This window comes from Vombatus ursinus, unplaced genomic scaffold (assembly GCF_900497805.2).
Source record: "Vombatus ursinus unplaced genomic scaffold, bare-nosed wombat genome assembly UNPS02005236.1, whole genome shotgun sequence".
In the NCBI taxonomy this organism is placed as follows: Eukaryota; Metazoa; Chordata; class Mammalia; order Diprotodontia; family Vombatidae; genus Vombatus; species Vombatus ursinus.
Genome location: NW_020945014.1, coordinates 742,081 through 757,944, shown reverse-complemented (window position 1 = coordinate 757,944; position 15,864 = coordinate 742,081). Strand labels below are relative to the sequence as shown.

Below are 15,864 nucleotides of genomic sequence, written 5' to 3'. Positions count from 1 at the left end.
GCCCCTAAGGATCCTTCCAAGTCTAAATCTATGATCTTATCATCCAATGCAATAGCTTTCCTTCTATCTATTCCTTTATCAAAGTCAATTATAAAAATGTTATTACAGGGCCAAGCACAGATCCCAGAGGCACTCTATTGTAGACTTCCCTCCAAGTGGATGTAGAATCATTGGCTGTTCTTTGTTTCTGGCTATTTAGCCATTTCCCAATCCACCTAATTATATTATTGTTGAGCTCACACCTCTCCAATCTTTTGCATAAGAGCAATATAAGAGACTTTGTCAAATGCTACACTAATAAATCCTAATCCTGGTTGGATATATCTGTAATATTCTGCTGAACTACCAGTTTAACAGCTTTCTGCCTAGTAACTCTCCCTTCACTTACCCCACTCCCTTTCTCCCCACACACCCCCAGTTTTTCCCAGCCCAAAAAAAAGATTAGAAAATGTTCAGCTGATATTTCAATGTTTTATTAAAGAATCTTACAAAAGAGTATTTTTTCAGGGGAAGGGAGGCACACATTAACTGTTGACTCTGCACCCGGTCAGCTAATGCTGTGGCCAGTCTAATGGATGAATGGGGAAAGGGGTAGGGGGTGTAGCTCATCCAGCTTAGAGATACCCAGAAGGTCCCTCCCCAAATAAATAGTCAATGAGGCCAAGAGAGTTCTAGCCAATGGGACCAGATACAGTGAATGAAGGGCGATAAAGTCTATATATGAATCTGAAGAATGTCTACTATTAAAAAATAAATCTATGGGGAGCAGTTGGTGGAGCACAGGACTGTAGCTGGCTAATCAGCCAGAATCTAGGAGACCTTCAGAGACACCCTGCCTCCTATTCCCTTGGAAAGACAAGCAGGAAGGTCCAGGGAGGTTGAACTAACCCTGGATGATCTCTCCAGGGATGGGACAGGGGTGTAAACATTTGTTAGCCAGTGTGGTAAGGATTGGGAGGGTAGGGACATGACAGTGGGGAATCCAATGAGAAAGAGATCCTGACTTCCCCTGCCTCTTGGAGACGCCTCCAGGAGTGAGGTTCAGGAGGGTGGGGCAGGAAGACGGGCCATGGCCACTAGCCCAGGGCAAGACATGGGGCTCTGGTTGAAGGAGATAAAGGGGATCACACCTCCTACCACCTGAACTTAGTTCTCCAAAGATGCAGAGCTCATTCAGAGCAGAGGCAGGGAGCCAGACGGTGCCTAAGGTCCAGAGGCTGGCTTCCCCCAGGAGGCCGCTGTCCAAGCCGCCCTCCCTGTGGATTGCCAGCGTGGCCAGTGTCACCTCCGCACAGTTCTGTCCACCCCTCTCTCACTTGAAGCTCTGGGGCCCCCGTTCTTTGGCAATCTCATCCTCTCTACTCCCCATCCTTCTCCTTGTCGGTGCAGCTCTGCCGCCATGTCCTTAAACTCCTCCTTCCCTTTCTGGCAGGCTTGTTCTTTCTTCTCCAGGATGGTTAGCATATTTCAGCCTCAGCAGCAAAGAAGTTTGTGAGAGTATTGGTTCCTGAAAGAAATACAAGTATAACAGGCAAGTTAGAGACAGTAGAAAGGGGCAATAGAAACTGGGATGTAAAAAGAAAAGCATTAGTGAGAGAGGAGGATGGGGGGTACAATGGCCAGGAAAGAGGGTGATTTTTGGCTCTGCCTAGGGGCAGAGGTCACTAAGCAATTGTCCTACTAACTAGACACTAGACCACAAATGACTGACTTAAATAAGGCTGCAGGCCTAGACCTTTCAGACTAACCTCCACCCTAGTCCCTACCTACCCAGAAAGGGAAATTGTGGAGCCTTCAATTCCAAATATCAGATTGCAAGGGGAGGGGGGACTGACCCCTTCAGAACTGACCAGACTATCCCCAAGTGGCCAGACCACAGAACTCAGACCAAAGTTGCCCCATCCCTTGGACTCCAAGGGTTCATTTGCACCTCAATACACTACGCTCCATCATCCAGGTCTGGGTGTGGGGATTTAAAGATGGGAGAGTAGGGGGCTGCTTCTACAGTTAGAACTCTTTGCATAGGAGTGGACAGAGATGTCTTCAAGAGAGAAAAAACAATAGTTACCTTATAGGTGCTGGTGCTAAATCCCTGAGGACTTTGGAAATCAGGCACTGGAGCTTCCTTGATCCCCCTCAGCCTGCTGCCCATCACAAGGTGAATCATTGCTGCCTCTCTGTTCTGCTAGGCTAGAGTGAATCACTGTAGCAAGGGTGAGGGGAAAAAAACAACAATGCATGTGAGCAACAAGATAGAGACAGAGAAAAGAGACACTCTTCAAGCTCTGGGGTACACCTGCCCACCTTCCTTGGGCTTTCTCAGGGGACTGATGTTGGTATCAGGTACAATTCTGGTCAGCCTATCTCCCACCCAAACCACTAATCCCCCTTTCAAACGACCTCTCTTCTCCTCTCTATGGAGGAAATGGGAAACCACTGCCGGATATAAATCTCTAAGAGGATTCCCCCACACCAAAAGAGCCTTGAAGAGGGAGTCAGAAGAGCTGCATTAGACGACTAACTTGTTGGGTGACTTGCTGAGTTGTTCGGTTGCTTCATTTCTAAAATCCTCTCTAAGGTTTCCTCTCCCAGCCCTGACATTCTAGGATTCTGTGATTCCTTCCACAGGGGAGATTCTTACCTTTAGGTTGTAGGAGGGATCAGGATCTCCAGGCACCCATTGCTGCTGCCATCCCTGGAAAGGCTTTGTGTCTTCTCTGGGGAAGTCGAAGGAGGACACCAGCTGCCCCACTGAGGGGAGAATGGCTGTGGACACTTGCTTCTCACCACACAAAGAGCAAGAGGTTGGAAAACAGGTTTTCTTCTCCTTCTCTGTTTCTTCCCAGATGATCTTGGAGTCCTAGCTCTAAACAGCCAGCTGGCTCAATGCCAGCCCCCTTTATAATCTAGCTACTCTCCATGTCCCCTGTGGCTAGTGGCCAATGGGAGAAGGATAGGAATGATGTTAAGGAGAAAGAAGGCATATCAAGGCCAGTGGCTGGACTCTTGCTTAGTTCCATATGGGAGCAGGTAAAACTCTTTGTAAAACCACGGTGGTGGGGAGGAGTGAAGGGGAGTGGATGGACAAAATGAAGGCAAGGAACACACACACCAGACTGGCTAGAGTCAGGGAGGGAAAAAGGAAGGCTAAATTTCTGCCTTTAAGCAGCTGAGGAGGGGGAGAAGTTAACTGATGCTGGCATAGGTGATCCTGTGTGAAACTATGGAGGATTCAAGTAGGAGGGAGGGAGTATGGACAAGGTGGTGGGAAAACCCCTACTGCATGAGTCTTGTCTCCCAAAGTGTCCAAGTCCATCAAGTGCCAATCCCACTGGGGGACAAAGCTGACTGCCAACTCTTCCTTGGCAAGACAGCACAAGCTGCCCTTGGGAAATCAGGACATCTGGGAGAATCCTCAACCTAGTGATCCCAGAAGGGGACACCCAGAAGGGGTGGGGGTGTCCAGGGAGAGGGGGCTAACAAAGGCTGAGGGGTGGCCACCACCACCTCTACTCGGGCTGGGTCCCATCACTGGCAAGGGACTCAATAGCTGGGGTGAGTGATTCATCATTGTCCTCTGATTGGGTTTGCTGTTCAGTGGTATCTTCCCCCTGCTCTAGTCCTTCTTGGACCTCCTGACCTCTCTGGATCAGCTGCTCAAGCGTCTTGGGCAGTGGGTGTCGGAGGAAATGCTTGAGCTTAGGCTGAAGGGTGCCCACCACATACTGGATGATCTCTTCCTCATCAGCATCCACATACAGGGTCTGATAAAGGTCTCTCTTGCGCCACAGGAACTGATCCAGAGGCTCGCCTTGTTTCTGGGGCAGGTCGAGCTCTCGCTTGATAGCATCCCGGGTGAGAGTGCCCTCACTATACTGCAAGAATTCCTTCTTGAATTCCACCCAGTTCTTCACAGATCCCTGCTTGTATTCCCACCACTTCTTTGCTGGGCCATTCATGTGGTTCTGGATCTGGGACAGCCAGTACTCTTCAGTCCCTCCGACCTGCTTCAGATATTCTTCCAGGTGACTGAGGAACTCACGGGGATCCTCAAAAATCTGAGTGTCTACACCAGGACTCAGTGTCCCATCCTCAGTGGTTGAGCTCCAGGGTGGGTACTGCTGGATGTCCGAGGGCTCCTGGCTCAGGGTATCTCCTCCCCCAATCACCCCTGCCGGTGTTGGGGGGGTGATGGCATAGGGACTCACCGTGTAGTCATAGGGGTCAGTCTCCTGGCAGTAGCCCTCAGGGCCCCCCACGCCAACAGAGACAGTCTGACGGGTGGCATCCCCGCTCACTGGGTACTTGCCTCCCATGGACTCCAGCCGGTCGGCCCACTTCTCCAGCCGGTAGAAAACCTCCCGCCACACGTTCATCTCCCTCTTCACCCATCGCTCCAGGTGGGCAATGGTCTCCTGGCAGCGGGACAGGCAGGCCTTGATGGACTTCTTCCAGCGCTGGGAGTCACCGGAGGGGACATAGCCATCCAAATTATTTTCCAGCTTCCCCACTGACCTGTGCAAGCCTTTCAACTCCCTCTCCACCTGCTTGGACACCTCGGTTAGCAGATGCCGGTGAGTCTTCCTTACGTGCTCCAACATCTCTGCCCGGCACTTCCCGATCTGCAGAATCACGTTGGGCTTGGCCGCTGGCCCGCCCCGGGGACCGTGGTAGGTATGAAGGCCCCCACTGCTCATGTGCTCCAGCTCCATAGCTTGTGTCTGTAGAGAAACTGACAAGGCAAATTCCTCCCGGGCCCACAGTAGGGGTCCGAGTTCAGAGCAGTCCCTCTCTCCGGTAGCCTAGCTCCTCAGAAGGGGTTAATCCTCCGAGTGGCAAAGCAAACCCGCTTATCTTCTCGGCTCCTTGAAGAAATGCAGGAAAGAAGAGGAAAGAAAGGTGGTCTTCAGAGATCAGAGGATGCGCGCCAGTCTCGGGGCTCCACAGGTGATAGGGGCTGCTGGTAGCTTGCAGATCAGCTCTCGCTGCAGCTGCCGCTGCCGCTGCCGCTGCCGCCACTTGCCGCAGCTCCCAGGCTCTCCGCTAAAGCTGGTGAAGCTTCTAGCTGGGTAGCCTGCCTCCCTTGCCGCTGCCTCCTGGCTTTATACAGCCGGGCTCTCTGCACGTGGGCGTCCTGGCTCCTGGAACTCCGGCTCTCATTGGTGGCGGGCACCGAGGCCCTGCCAGGCTGCCCCCCCTCCCCAACTGCTGAGTGAAGCCCCTCCTCTTTCCCGGCGCCCACTCAAACACTCCCCCAGAGCCGGAGCTGGAGAGAGAAAGGAGAAGAAAAAAAAAAAAACTGCACACACACACACACACACACACACACACACAGTTCAGATGGATGGATGACTAATCCCCACCTTCCTTTTCAAAGTCCAGAGGGGAGGGGAGGAGGGAAGAGGGAAAAACCTCTTACTTATTCACCGAGCCAAAGGATTTACTCCGCCAACCCTATCATTGTGTTCCTCCCCCGCTGAACTCCTGGGGCTGAAGAAAGTTGGGGCCTGGGGGCCAGGGAACCACCCACACCTCTCCCCTCGGTCACCAACCCTTCCCAGAGCTGGGTCAGCCCTCCCAGACTTGCTACCTTGACTTCCAAGGAGTGCTTGTGGTTGGTGTGTGCAAGTGGTTTCTTAGGTAGTGGAAAGAACGCCGACTTGGGTTCCATTTTACTGCTGGTTCTGCCACTGACTGACTGTAGGACCTTTCCGGGACTCAGTTTCTCCCTCTATAAATCAAAGGGTTCGGCCCTAATTGAGTCATGAACAATTGTATTTGACACGGGAGACCAGAAGGTCACCAAATGAATTATGTGTTGAAGTGGAGGGTGGGGGAAGGCTGGGGAGAACCAAAGCAAAGAACTGACCTAAAACAAAGAAAGTAGAAGGGAGGAGAGGAAAGGAATAGGGTTTCTCTCTTCTCCTCTCACTCATATATGTATATATATGTGTGTGTGTGTGTGCACATATGTGTATATATGTACATGTATATATGCGCGCATATATGAACATGTGTATATATGTATACACGTATACTTATGTGTATAGTATGTTTTATGTATGTATATATACATACACACAAGCATATGTCTCTTTATTTCTATCTCAATCTCGGTCTGTCTCTGTCTCTCTCACTCTCTCTTTCCTCGTTTCCCCCACTTCCAGTGTAGAAGAGATCCTTGAACCTTGGGATCACTGTCTCCCAGCTAGTTTTGTGATCTTTGGAAAGTCACTTTAGAGTCCATGGCTCTTAATTTCAACATCTCTAATCAGTAGGTTGAATTTGATGTCTGAAATTCCCCTCTTGCCCTGACATTCTGGGACACAATAAGGATCCAGATTGTCTGGGGGTGAGAATGGGGGGAAGGAGGGAGGGGTGGTGAGAATGGAGAAGCAGCCTCTATGACCAGCCAAGGAATTCACAGCCAGGGCATAAGAAGTGTTTTGCCTCCTTTACAAGTCAGCACCAGGGACAGAGGACAGGTGGGCTATTATCTGATACTCAGGCACAAGGCAAGTAACTGGCCATCTTTCTATAACAATGAGACACACAACATATACTTCGCACCTTCCCAGCGCAAGCTGTCACTGGCCTGCCCCCAGCTCAAAGAATCAGAGAATCACAAAACTTAGAATGTCAGAGCTGGAAGGGATGAAAGACAGAACTGGGACCCATAGGACATAGAATGTTAGAGCAGAGGGGGAGCAAAGAGAGCATTTGATCAACTCCAGAAAATAACAATAATAAAAACAACAGCTAGCATTTGTATAAAAGTTTAAGGTTTACAAAGAGTGCATCTTCTTTGATCTTCACAACAGCCCTGGGAGAGGTAGGTGCTATTGTTATCCTCATTTTACAGATGAGGAAACCAAGGCAGAGCAGAAATGATTTGTTCAGGCTCACACAACTAGGTAGCGTCTGAAGCAGAATTTGACCTTGGGTATTCCTTACTCCAGAATCCATCACTCTAACCACTGTGCCATTGAGCTACCTCTGCAGAGAAGGAAAGTGACAATCAATATCACACAACAAATTAGTGGATGAGTCAGAACTAGAATTCAAACTCCTGGCTCTTAATTCAATTCAATATATATTTATCAAACACCCATTATGGGTCAGACTTTGTGCTTCTCACAGATTAGGGTACTGATTCAGCATCCTCATTGGTATGTGTACACTCTCTCTGAATGCATGTTCCCCCACAAACCATTAGCTTAGCAATTCTAGAGTAGGGGTTCTGAAGCTTGTTTATATCATGGACCCCTCTGGCAATCTGGTGAAGCCATGGACCCTTTCTCATAATCATGCTTTTAAATGCATAAAATAAAATACAAAGACTTATAGAGACAAAGAGGCAGCAACAGAGAGAAGCCTTTCCTACCAGTCCTCTCACTGCTCTTCCTTCCCTCCCAAATTAGCCAATGAGGCCCCCGGGATGCCTCCCTAATCCCCTGTTGGCAATCCCTGCATCCCTTGTATGTTAACATCTGAGGTTTCTAGGCTCCTGAGTTGAACACAAATGAACATACATACAGAAGCATCTGCCTGAACACACATGCAGAAAAAGTTTATCTCCAGTTCCCATTTCCTAAGCACTTTGAGGTTTACAATTCCAGCCACATCACATCTATGCAAATCTACTCAGTTATATGGAGATGGAGAGGAAGGGGTGGGTATATCACACTTTCCAGTCTTTGTGTTACCAAAAAGTGGCATGCAAATCTATGTAAATGGAATCCAACATACTAGTTGGTTAATTATTTATTTGTGCAAATGGCCCTAAGGGAGTCTGCTATTTCAAGAACCCCCAAAATGAATTTTTTGGGGTAAAGGAAGACAATTCTTTGTGGAAAAAAATCACCCTACTGCTTTTTCTCTTTTATGTAAGACCAGACTTTTGAGGGTTAGTTTTCATTTGAGAGACAGAATGTCCATACTGGAAGTAGATGAGATGATGGTTATGGAGTCAGCAAACCTGGATAGGAATTCTACCTTGAACATTAATTTCATGATCATGAGGAAGTCATAAGTTCTCCAAGTCTGTTTTATTTTCTGTGAAATGGGGATCATAACTTTTGCCCTACCTGCTTCATAGAGATATTGTGAGAGGAATGCTTGGCAAACCTTAAAGTGCTATATACACGTGAGGTCATATCATTATTAAGTGGGGTTTATTCAGATGAGAGCAATAATGCCACGTGACATGTGTACCCAAACCCAACTCTACCACTGATCTGCCAGGATGACCTTAAGCAAATCTCTGTACCTTCCCTGGCCTCACTTTCCTCATCTGTAAAATTAAGTGTTAGATTAGAGGTCCCTTCCAGCTTAAGGTCTATAGTATATGACCTTATATAGAATAATTTTACATATATATACATATGTGTATCTAATGGTAGCCATCTCTAGGGTGGGGTAGAGAGAAACAAAGAAATTTACATGATAATTTTATTAAACATTTAAAAGGGATAGCAAATTGTACATAATAGATTTGTAGTTTCATGTGCAATCATCTTTTTTATTATACTATATTATAGAAATGCTTGTTTTATTCCATAAATTAAAATTCTAAAAAGATATGACCTTATGTTTATTACATTAGATTTCCAATTTTGCATTTTAACTGGTTGTCCTCCATGCCTATAACTCTCTCTCCTTCTACATCTCCATCTTTTGGCTTCAAGTCTCAGCTCTAATTTTACTTTTTTTTTTTTTTTTTTGCTTTTTGGTGAGGGAATCAGGTTTAAGTTACTTGCCCAGGGTCACACAGCTAGTAAGTGTCAAATGTCTGAGGCCAGATTTGAACTCAGGTCCTCCTGACTCCAGGACTGGAGCTCTATCCACTTCACCACCTCACTGCCCCTCTAGTTTTACTTTTTTACAAGAAGTCTGTCCAGTCCTCCTTCCTCTTGATGCCTTCCTGTGTATGTCGTATATGTATCTAGTTATGGACATATCTCGCTAACAGATTTTGAGCTCCTTGAGGACAGGGAAAGTTTTCGCCTTTCTATTTTCAGGCCTTAGCACAATGTCTGGTATATAGTAGGCACTGAATAAATGCTTGATTCTTGAGGGAGGGAGCTCAATGATGGTGACACAGGCAAAGTAGCGGTTATTCTCTTCATACAGAAGTGGAGAGTGATGCCTGGAGAAAGGAAATTTTCACCCCAGGATCACCAAGGAGGTGAGTGGTAGATCCACAAACCAGAAGCTGGACTCCAGGTGTCCCCATTCTGAGTGTGGGGCTCTCTCCCCTGACACACCTCCCTCCCGTCGTGGCAGGTGACACAAGGAATCAGTGGCCATCTGGAACGGAGCTCCTGGATTTGTAGACACTGTTGGAGGTAGGGGACAGTGAAAGAAGCGGTTGCCCTAGCCCGGCCCTGCCCTAGCCCGGCCCTGCCCTATCCCATCCCTGCCTGGTTGGGAAGCTCAGCAGCCCTGGCTCAGGCCCCACTTTCAGAGGCTCTCTCTGGAGAAATGAAGCCAAGACTTTCTCCACCCAATTAAGTCCACCCTCTGGAGCTGGCATTGCCTCTCGCTGCTGCTACCGCAGCCTGCCTTGTTCCCTCATTCTGCCTGAATCAGCTGCTTCCGCGGCCGCCCCCACTCAGGCAGTTCCCGGGAACCGCACCATAAAAGGCCAAGAACTCCTGCGACGGAAGCATAGATTCCCTCCTGTGTCCCCTCCCATCCCTGCCCCGCCTTCAGTGACAGCCCCAGAGGAGACAGGGGAGGAGAAAGCGGGGAGGGAGCGGGGCTCACCTGGATCTGGATGGAGGCAGGTGAACCCCACCACCCCAGCCACCCACCGTGACCCAGCCTGTCCCAGTCAGAGGCCAGCAGGGGGAATTAAGACAGGGTGAGGGCTCCCTATAGTCCAAGGTGTTAATCCAAAGGAACAGACAGGGGTGTGAGCCTGGGGAGGTCAAGATTTCTGAGCCCTCCCCTTTCTCCCCTTGTTCTCATCTGTTCTCATGCGTCTGGGTGGTCAACGAAGCATAAACCTTGTTCCAGTAGAAGGACCCATAGTGGGAGAATGACCCTCCTCAATCTCTCTCTCTCTCTCCCTCTCCTTGTCATACACACACACACACACACACTGTCATGCACACAGGGTTACACTCAGCCACACCCACCCACTATGACATTCAGGCATACTCACAAACATATACATGTGCTTGAACCCACAGTTTATTCACACAGTCATACATTTGAGGTCTAACACCAATTCTATCACTGGCCCACTGGTTAGTGACCGAGTCACTTACTTACACCCTCTGGGCCTCAGTTTCCTTATCCATTAAATGACCAGGTTGAGGGCTGTAGAACAAATCTGCAAGGTTACTTCCAGCTCTAACAGTTTATGAGTCATATACACTTTCAAACACACAGTCACATTCACACTTGTGTACATGGTGTTATACCATGCTGTCTTAGCTCCATGCATTCATACACATAGGCTCTCATATGCACTTGCACATAGAGATAGTCACACACCTACACCCCCCACACACACACATATTTGTCAAATTTAATAGGATCACAGGATCATGGATTTGGTGCTAAAAGAAATCATAAGAGTCATATGTTCCAATCTCTTCATTTTACAGATAATGGAGAGGTGACTCGCCCAAGGTCACCTAGGTAATACATACATTTCTACTCAAGCTCACATAGTCATACCCAATTTCTCACACTCACTTTATACACACACACACACACACACACACACACAAACACACACATGTACTCATTCACCTGCTTATACACAGTGTGGCACACACAAGGCTTTTACATCTTGCCTGCTGTAGACCCACCAACCTCACACACTGCAATCCCTCACAGGTTCTCTGTCTTGCTGGCATTACCAGGTCCCTACCCCCAAGGGCTCAGACATTTGGGGCTGGGATCAGGTACAAGCCTAAGGTTCTTTTCATATGAGATTCTCTGTTTCCTTCACCCCTTGTTTCTGGCACTGGCCCAGTTTCCTACCTTCTCTCCTGTTATTCCCCCCGTTCTTTCCTTTCTGGGCTTCCCGCCCCCAAGGGGAATGTCTTGCTGGCAAAAAATACTCTGAAAACCATTCTCCTGGCATTTCTAATTAAAGGCAAGTGGGTGGGCTGAGAAGGAGAGGAGAAGGGCAGGGAGAACCTGCTAGAAAGACAGGGAGGAAGGAACCCGAGCCAGGGACACAGAGAGAAAGAAAAAGAAACTACAAAAATGGCAACGGGAGCGTTCAAAGGCTTCTGGAACGGGGGCACAGGCATACTTAGCAGGGGACCTCGGCCCTTAGCAAGGCAACAGACTGGACTCTCCATCACAGTAATGAGCTCCCCATCCCTAGAGCTCTTCTTCCAGAGGCCAGAGAACCACCTGCTAAGGAGGTTTTGGGAGATTTTGTTCAGGTAAAGGTTGGACTAAATGTCCTTGGTTCTTTTCCAAATACGAAATTCTCTTATCTCAGAGAAGAGACAGGAAGAAGAGAAGCGTGCGCATGGGGGTGGAGAGGCAGTAACTGGACAAGGAAGAGAACAGCATCTGGTCCCAAGCAATTCAAGTTACATGGGACTGGGAAATCCAGAGGGAAGCCAGAATTACGTAACCCTAGAAGCAAAAAACTAAGTGGGACCTCAGAGGGCATTCTAGTCCAGCTCCAACACTAAAAGTAATCTTCTCTCCTTTCTCCCTGTAAAATGATCATGCAGCCTTTGCTTGAACAACTCTTATGATGAGAAACTCACTACCTAGGTAGCCCATTCTCCTTTCAGGTAGCTCTAATAGTGAGGAAATCTCTGAGACTTCTTAATTATAATATCCCATGTACAGCTCTGCCTTCTACCCTCTAGGATCAAGCAGAACAGTTTTAATCCCTTTTCCACATAACCTTTCATATACTGGGAGACAACAACCGTGTCTCCTTCCTTCCCTTCCCCTTCCCTCCCCTCCCTCTCTCTCCTTTCCTCTCCCCTCCTCTTCCCTCCTCTCTTCTTGCCCTGACTCTGAGCCCTCCAGACCCATAGAACACCCTTGGCCATGCCCTAGATGACATGATCCACTCAGCATTGTCATTTGCACCCTGGGGCTTGAGCTGTTTAGATGGGTGAGTCATTACAAGCTCACATAACCCACTCTCCCTAGCTTTCCTCAGACCAAGCCTCACCCTCCCACCTGCCACCCACGAGGCCATATTCTTTCTCTCACCCTCCCAAACACAAATGTACAGAGAATATTGAGGGTCAGGCCTGAAGAAGGATCACAGAACCACAGAATGCCAAGAGGTAGAAGCTGCCCCAGTAGCCATGTGGCCCAGCCCATACACACAAGGAATTCTATGCCAACCCCCATTTAATAGATGAGGAAACTGAGGCCCAGGGTGAGAAAAGGGACTTGTCCAAGAGCAAATGGCTAGAGCTGGCACTTGAACTCCTGGGACCACACTGAGAAATATTTGTTAATGTTCATAAAGTACCTTAAAGTCTGTGAAATGCTTTACAAACTTTAGCAGCCCTATGAGACAAGCATTTTCATCCCCATTTTTCAGATGATGGAGCTGAGGCTCAGAGGTTCGGTGACAGGGTCACACAGATAATAAGACATAGAAGTGTCTCCTCAATCAGAATCGGATCCACTTGCCATGACATCATATTGCCCCAGCACTAAGGATCAATGGGATCATATTTGTAAAGGGCTTAGCACAGCACCTGGTACATAGTAGGCACTTGATAAATACTTGTTCCCTCCCCTCCCTCCTATAGGGAAAGGAGCAGGAGGTAGTGGAAGAGGCTTAATCAAGGAAGGCTTCCTGGAAGCATTGCACTTTGAAGGCAGGACAGCTGCAGTAGGACATTCAGTGCCACTCATAGGCCTTGTTCAGCCAGGGCTGTAGGCTCAGTGCTACACAGCCCCTAAAGGGAATGAATGCTAAGCTCAAGGTTTTCTGTGTATTTTTATGCACAGGCACGAAAGTAAAAGGCAAAGAAATGGAACACTAACACCAGCCATGGGGGGGGGGGGGGCCACAAAAGCAAGGTCTTTTCAGAGCCTTAGAGTGTGGGAACACTTAATCGGTGGCCAATTATCACCCCCAGAGGCCTGCACACATCCCTCCCTAGAGCCAGCTCCTTCCTTATTCTGCGGCTGGGAAAGTGGCCACCAACCAAGCTCTTGCGGGGGCAGAATGGGGCGGGAGTGAGAGGGGAGGGGAGGGGAAAGCCAAGCAGCCCCCCATTACCAAGCTTGGATACCATTCTGGAGCCTCTGTGCCCAGCATCCCCTCCTCTTATTTCCTTGAACCTTAGCAATTGGGCTTTGTTCCAAATGGGGGAGATGCCTTGACTCTTTTAGGCCAAATCCATCCATTTTAGGATCCTTCTAAGCACACTTCTGTCTCGGGATCCTTCTAAGCACACTTCTGTCTCGCCTCCACCAATAAACAAGCCAGAGAACGAAACCAGAGGCTATCCCCCTCCCCGTTCCCACCCTGCTCCCCAGCAACTCCCCCATTGGACTGGCAGGATTCAATAATGCCGGAGGGGTAGGCTGGGATTAAATGCAGACCACAAAGCTGATTAGCTCTGATCCTACCTAGCCAGGCCAGGGTTGGATAATGAGTGGGAGAGGACATAGCTCTTTCCTTAAGAACTTCCTTGAGGAAGGGTTTCCTGCCCTGAGAGGGAGGCTGGGCTGGAGACGCCTAAAAACCTTTCCAGCTCTAAAAATCTCTGCTTTCAAACTTCTTTAATTACAGCTCACACGGATGGGCTTGTTTGAATTTCCAAAGCACTTTGCTCTACAAAATCTGAGATCCCCAGTATATGATTCCAGGATCTGGGTTTCTAAATTATTTTTAAGATTTTATGTTTCTGAGGTTCTAAAGGCTTTCAAATTTGAATGATTCTGATGAAGCTCTATGATTCCTTAATTCGATGACTAAGATTTTTTAAGATTCTAAGAACTTATTTTTCTAAGCCGTCTGAAGGCTTTAAGAGTCTGAGAGTCAGTAATCTGAGATGCTATGATTCTAGTATTATTCTCTGGTTGACATTTGATCTATAGCGAACATGGGATCTACATCAGCCTGGGAGAGCTGGAAGATTCTTTATGAACACCTCTTACTCCTTCCTACCACAGGCAACATCTCCACTTGGAGTCTTCTCCCAAATGAATGCCCCTGCTCACAGCACTCACAGATAATCATGCTCTGGGAATAGTTAGCTAGAGAAGTGAGAAATCCTAGAAAAGATGTTGCCTAAGTAGGAACCGACTAGTTAGACTTGAATCCTCAGTGACATGCAGAACTGGGTCGATCAATCTGTTAAAGGCAAGATTGAGAACTCCCATGAATCCAACCATGCACCCAGCTATTGGGCGGGGGTGGAGGGAGGGGCGGAGCAAGCACGGGTAAAGGAAACATAGAGGGTGAGGGACACCCAGGTTCAGCCTGCCCTTGGAAGCTACCAGTCAGGTGTGAGAGACAAGACCGCATACCCAGGAGACAATGGGAGACTTACAAGAGAGGGTCGGAATACGTGTTAAATTGTTTGAGTCATACTAAAAAGGTAATAGGTGTCTGGGTAGTTTGAGAAAGTTCCCTCCCCTTCCTAATCTCTGGGTTGGGAAACTACTTGATTTACAGGGGCCCTTCCAGTTCTGAGCTTCCATGATTGTGAGATCCTAATTCAATCCTGACTCTGCCCGTGACCCATTGTATGACCCAGGTCACTTTCCTTCTCAGCTTCCTCCACTCTAAAATGAGGGTATTGTACAGTGGTACAGAGGACTGTTGTTGTTGTTGAAATGACTGAACGGTGATGCAGGAGAAACAAGTTGCAAATAGACAATATCTGATGCCTTATCAGTGTGAAAGGAAGAAAAGAGATAGGCAGAGGATGAGAAATTGATGGAAGCTGTTTTTCTACAGAAGACTTTCTCCCAGACAACAGCTGAGGCCAGGGACGTTGGCTGGAATCTACATATCATATGATAATTGTGGCTGGCCAAGTATTGGCAGAAATGAGGAGTAAAGGCTAGAAATCCCCAGAAAAAGAGAGGAAAGCCCAATACAAAAAAATGTCACTTGAGAGTCTCTCTAGAATCAAAACAGATGGTCAACAGTGTGACTTAACAGGAAGACAGTCAGTCATTCAGTCAACAAGCATTCATTAAGTAGTTTGTTTTGTACCAGGCACTGTGATAAGTACCGGGGGTAAAAAGAAAGGGAAAAAAACAAAACCCAAGAACAACCAGTACTTGATCTCAAGAAGATCATAGTCTAATGGGGGAGATGACAAGCAAATAGCTTTGTACAAAGAGGATATAATGTGGGCTAAGTAGGGTAATGATCAGAGATCTGATATCTGATATTATCTAATGAGTATCTGATTGGATAATAATCTGAGATAATCTCAGAGGGAAGGCACTATAAAATTAAGGACTGGAAAAGGCTTCTTGCAGAAGGTGGGATTTTAGCTGAGGATTGAAGGAAGTCAGAAAGGCCAGGAAGCAGAGATGAGGAGGGATAGAGAGAGAGAGAGAGAGAGAGAGAGAGTTCTAGGCATGGCATGGGGAGAAGGGAGTGAGTTCTGGAGTGTCTTGTGGAAGGAACAACAAGGAAGCACACATGGTGGGGTGGGGAGCGTATAAAATGAAAGAAAGGTGGAAACAGAAGAAGGGGCCAGGTTATGGAGGGTTTTACAAGCCAAAAAGAGGACTTTGGATTTGATCCTGGAGGTAATAGGGAGCCCTATTAATTGGGGTGACACAGCCAAACCCGGCTTGCCTTCTCAATAGGTGGAAGAAGGGCTAGAAAGACAAAGATAATTTGGAACTTGAAATTTAAAAAAATATTAAAAACAAATA

The 15,864-nt window shown here is 47.8% G+C and overlaps 1 protein-coding gene across 1 annotated transcript; it reads right to left on the bottom strand.

Moving 5' to 3' along the window:
* Positions 1–457: 457 nt before the first annotated feature.
* Positions 458–5,062, bottom strand: ARC (activity regulated cytoskeleton associated protein). Its single transcript, XM_027845049.1, has 3 exons — positions 2,642–5,062; positions 2,069–2,203; positions 458–1,507 (listed from the first exon to the last, which is right to left on the bottom strand). Exon 1 carries the CDS (start codon positions 4,710–4,712, stop codon positions 3,510–3,512), a length of 1,203 nt encoding a protein of 400 aa, XP_027700850.1. The 5' UTR covers positions 4,713–5,062; the 3' UTR covers positions 458–1,507; positions 2,069–2,203; positions 2,642–3,509.
* Positions 5,063–15,864: the final 10,802 nt, after the last annotated feature.

Coding starts and splice junctions, on each gene's coding strand:
- ARC (XM_027845049.1), bottom strand. CDS start 4,712: ATGGAGCTGGAGCACATGAGCAGTGGGGGCCTTCATACCTACCACGGT.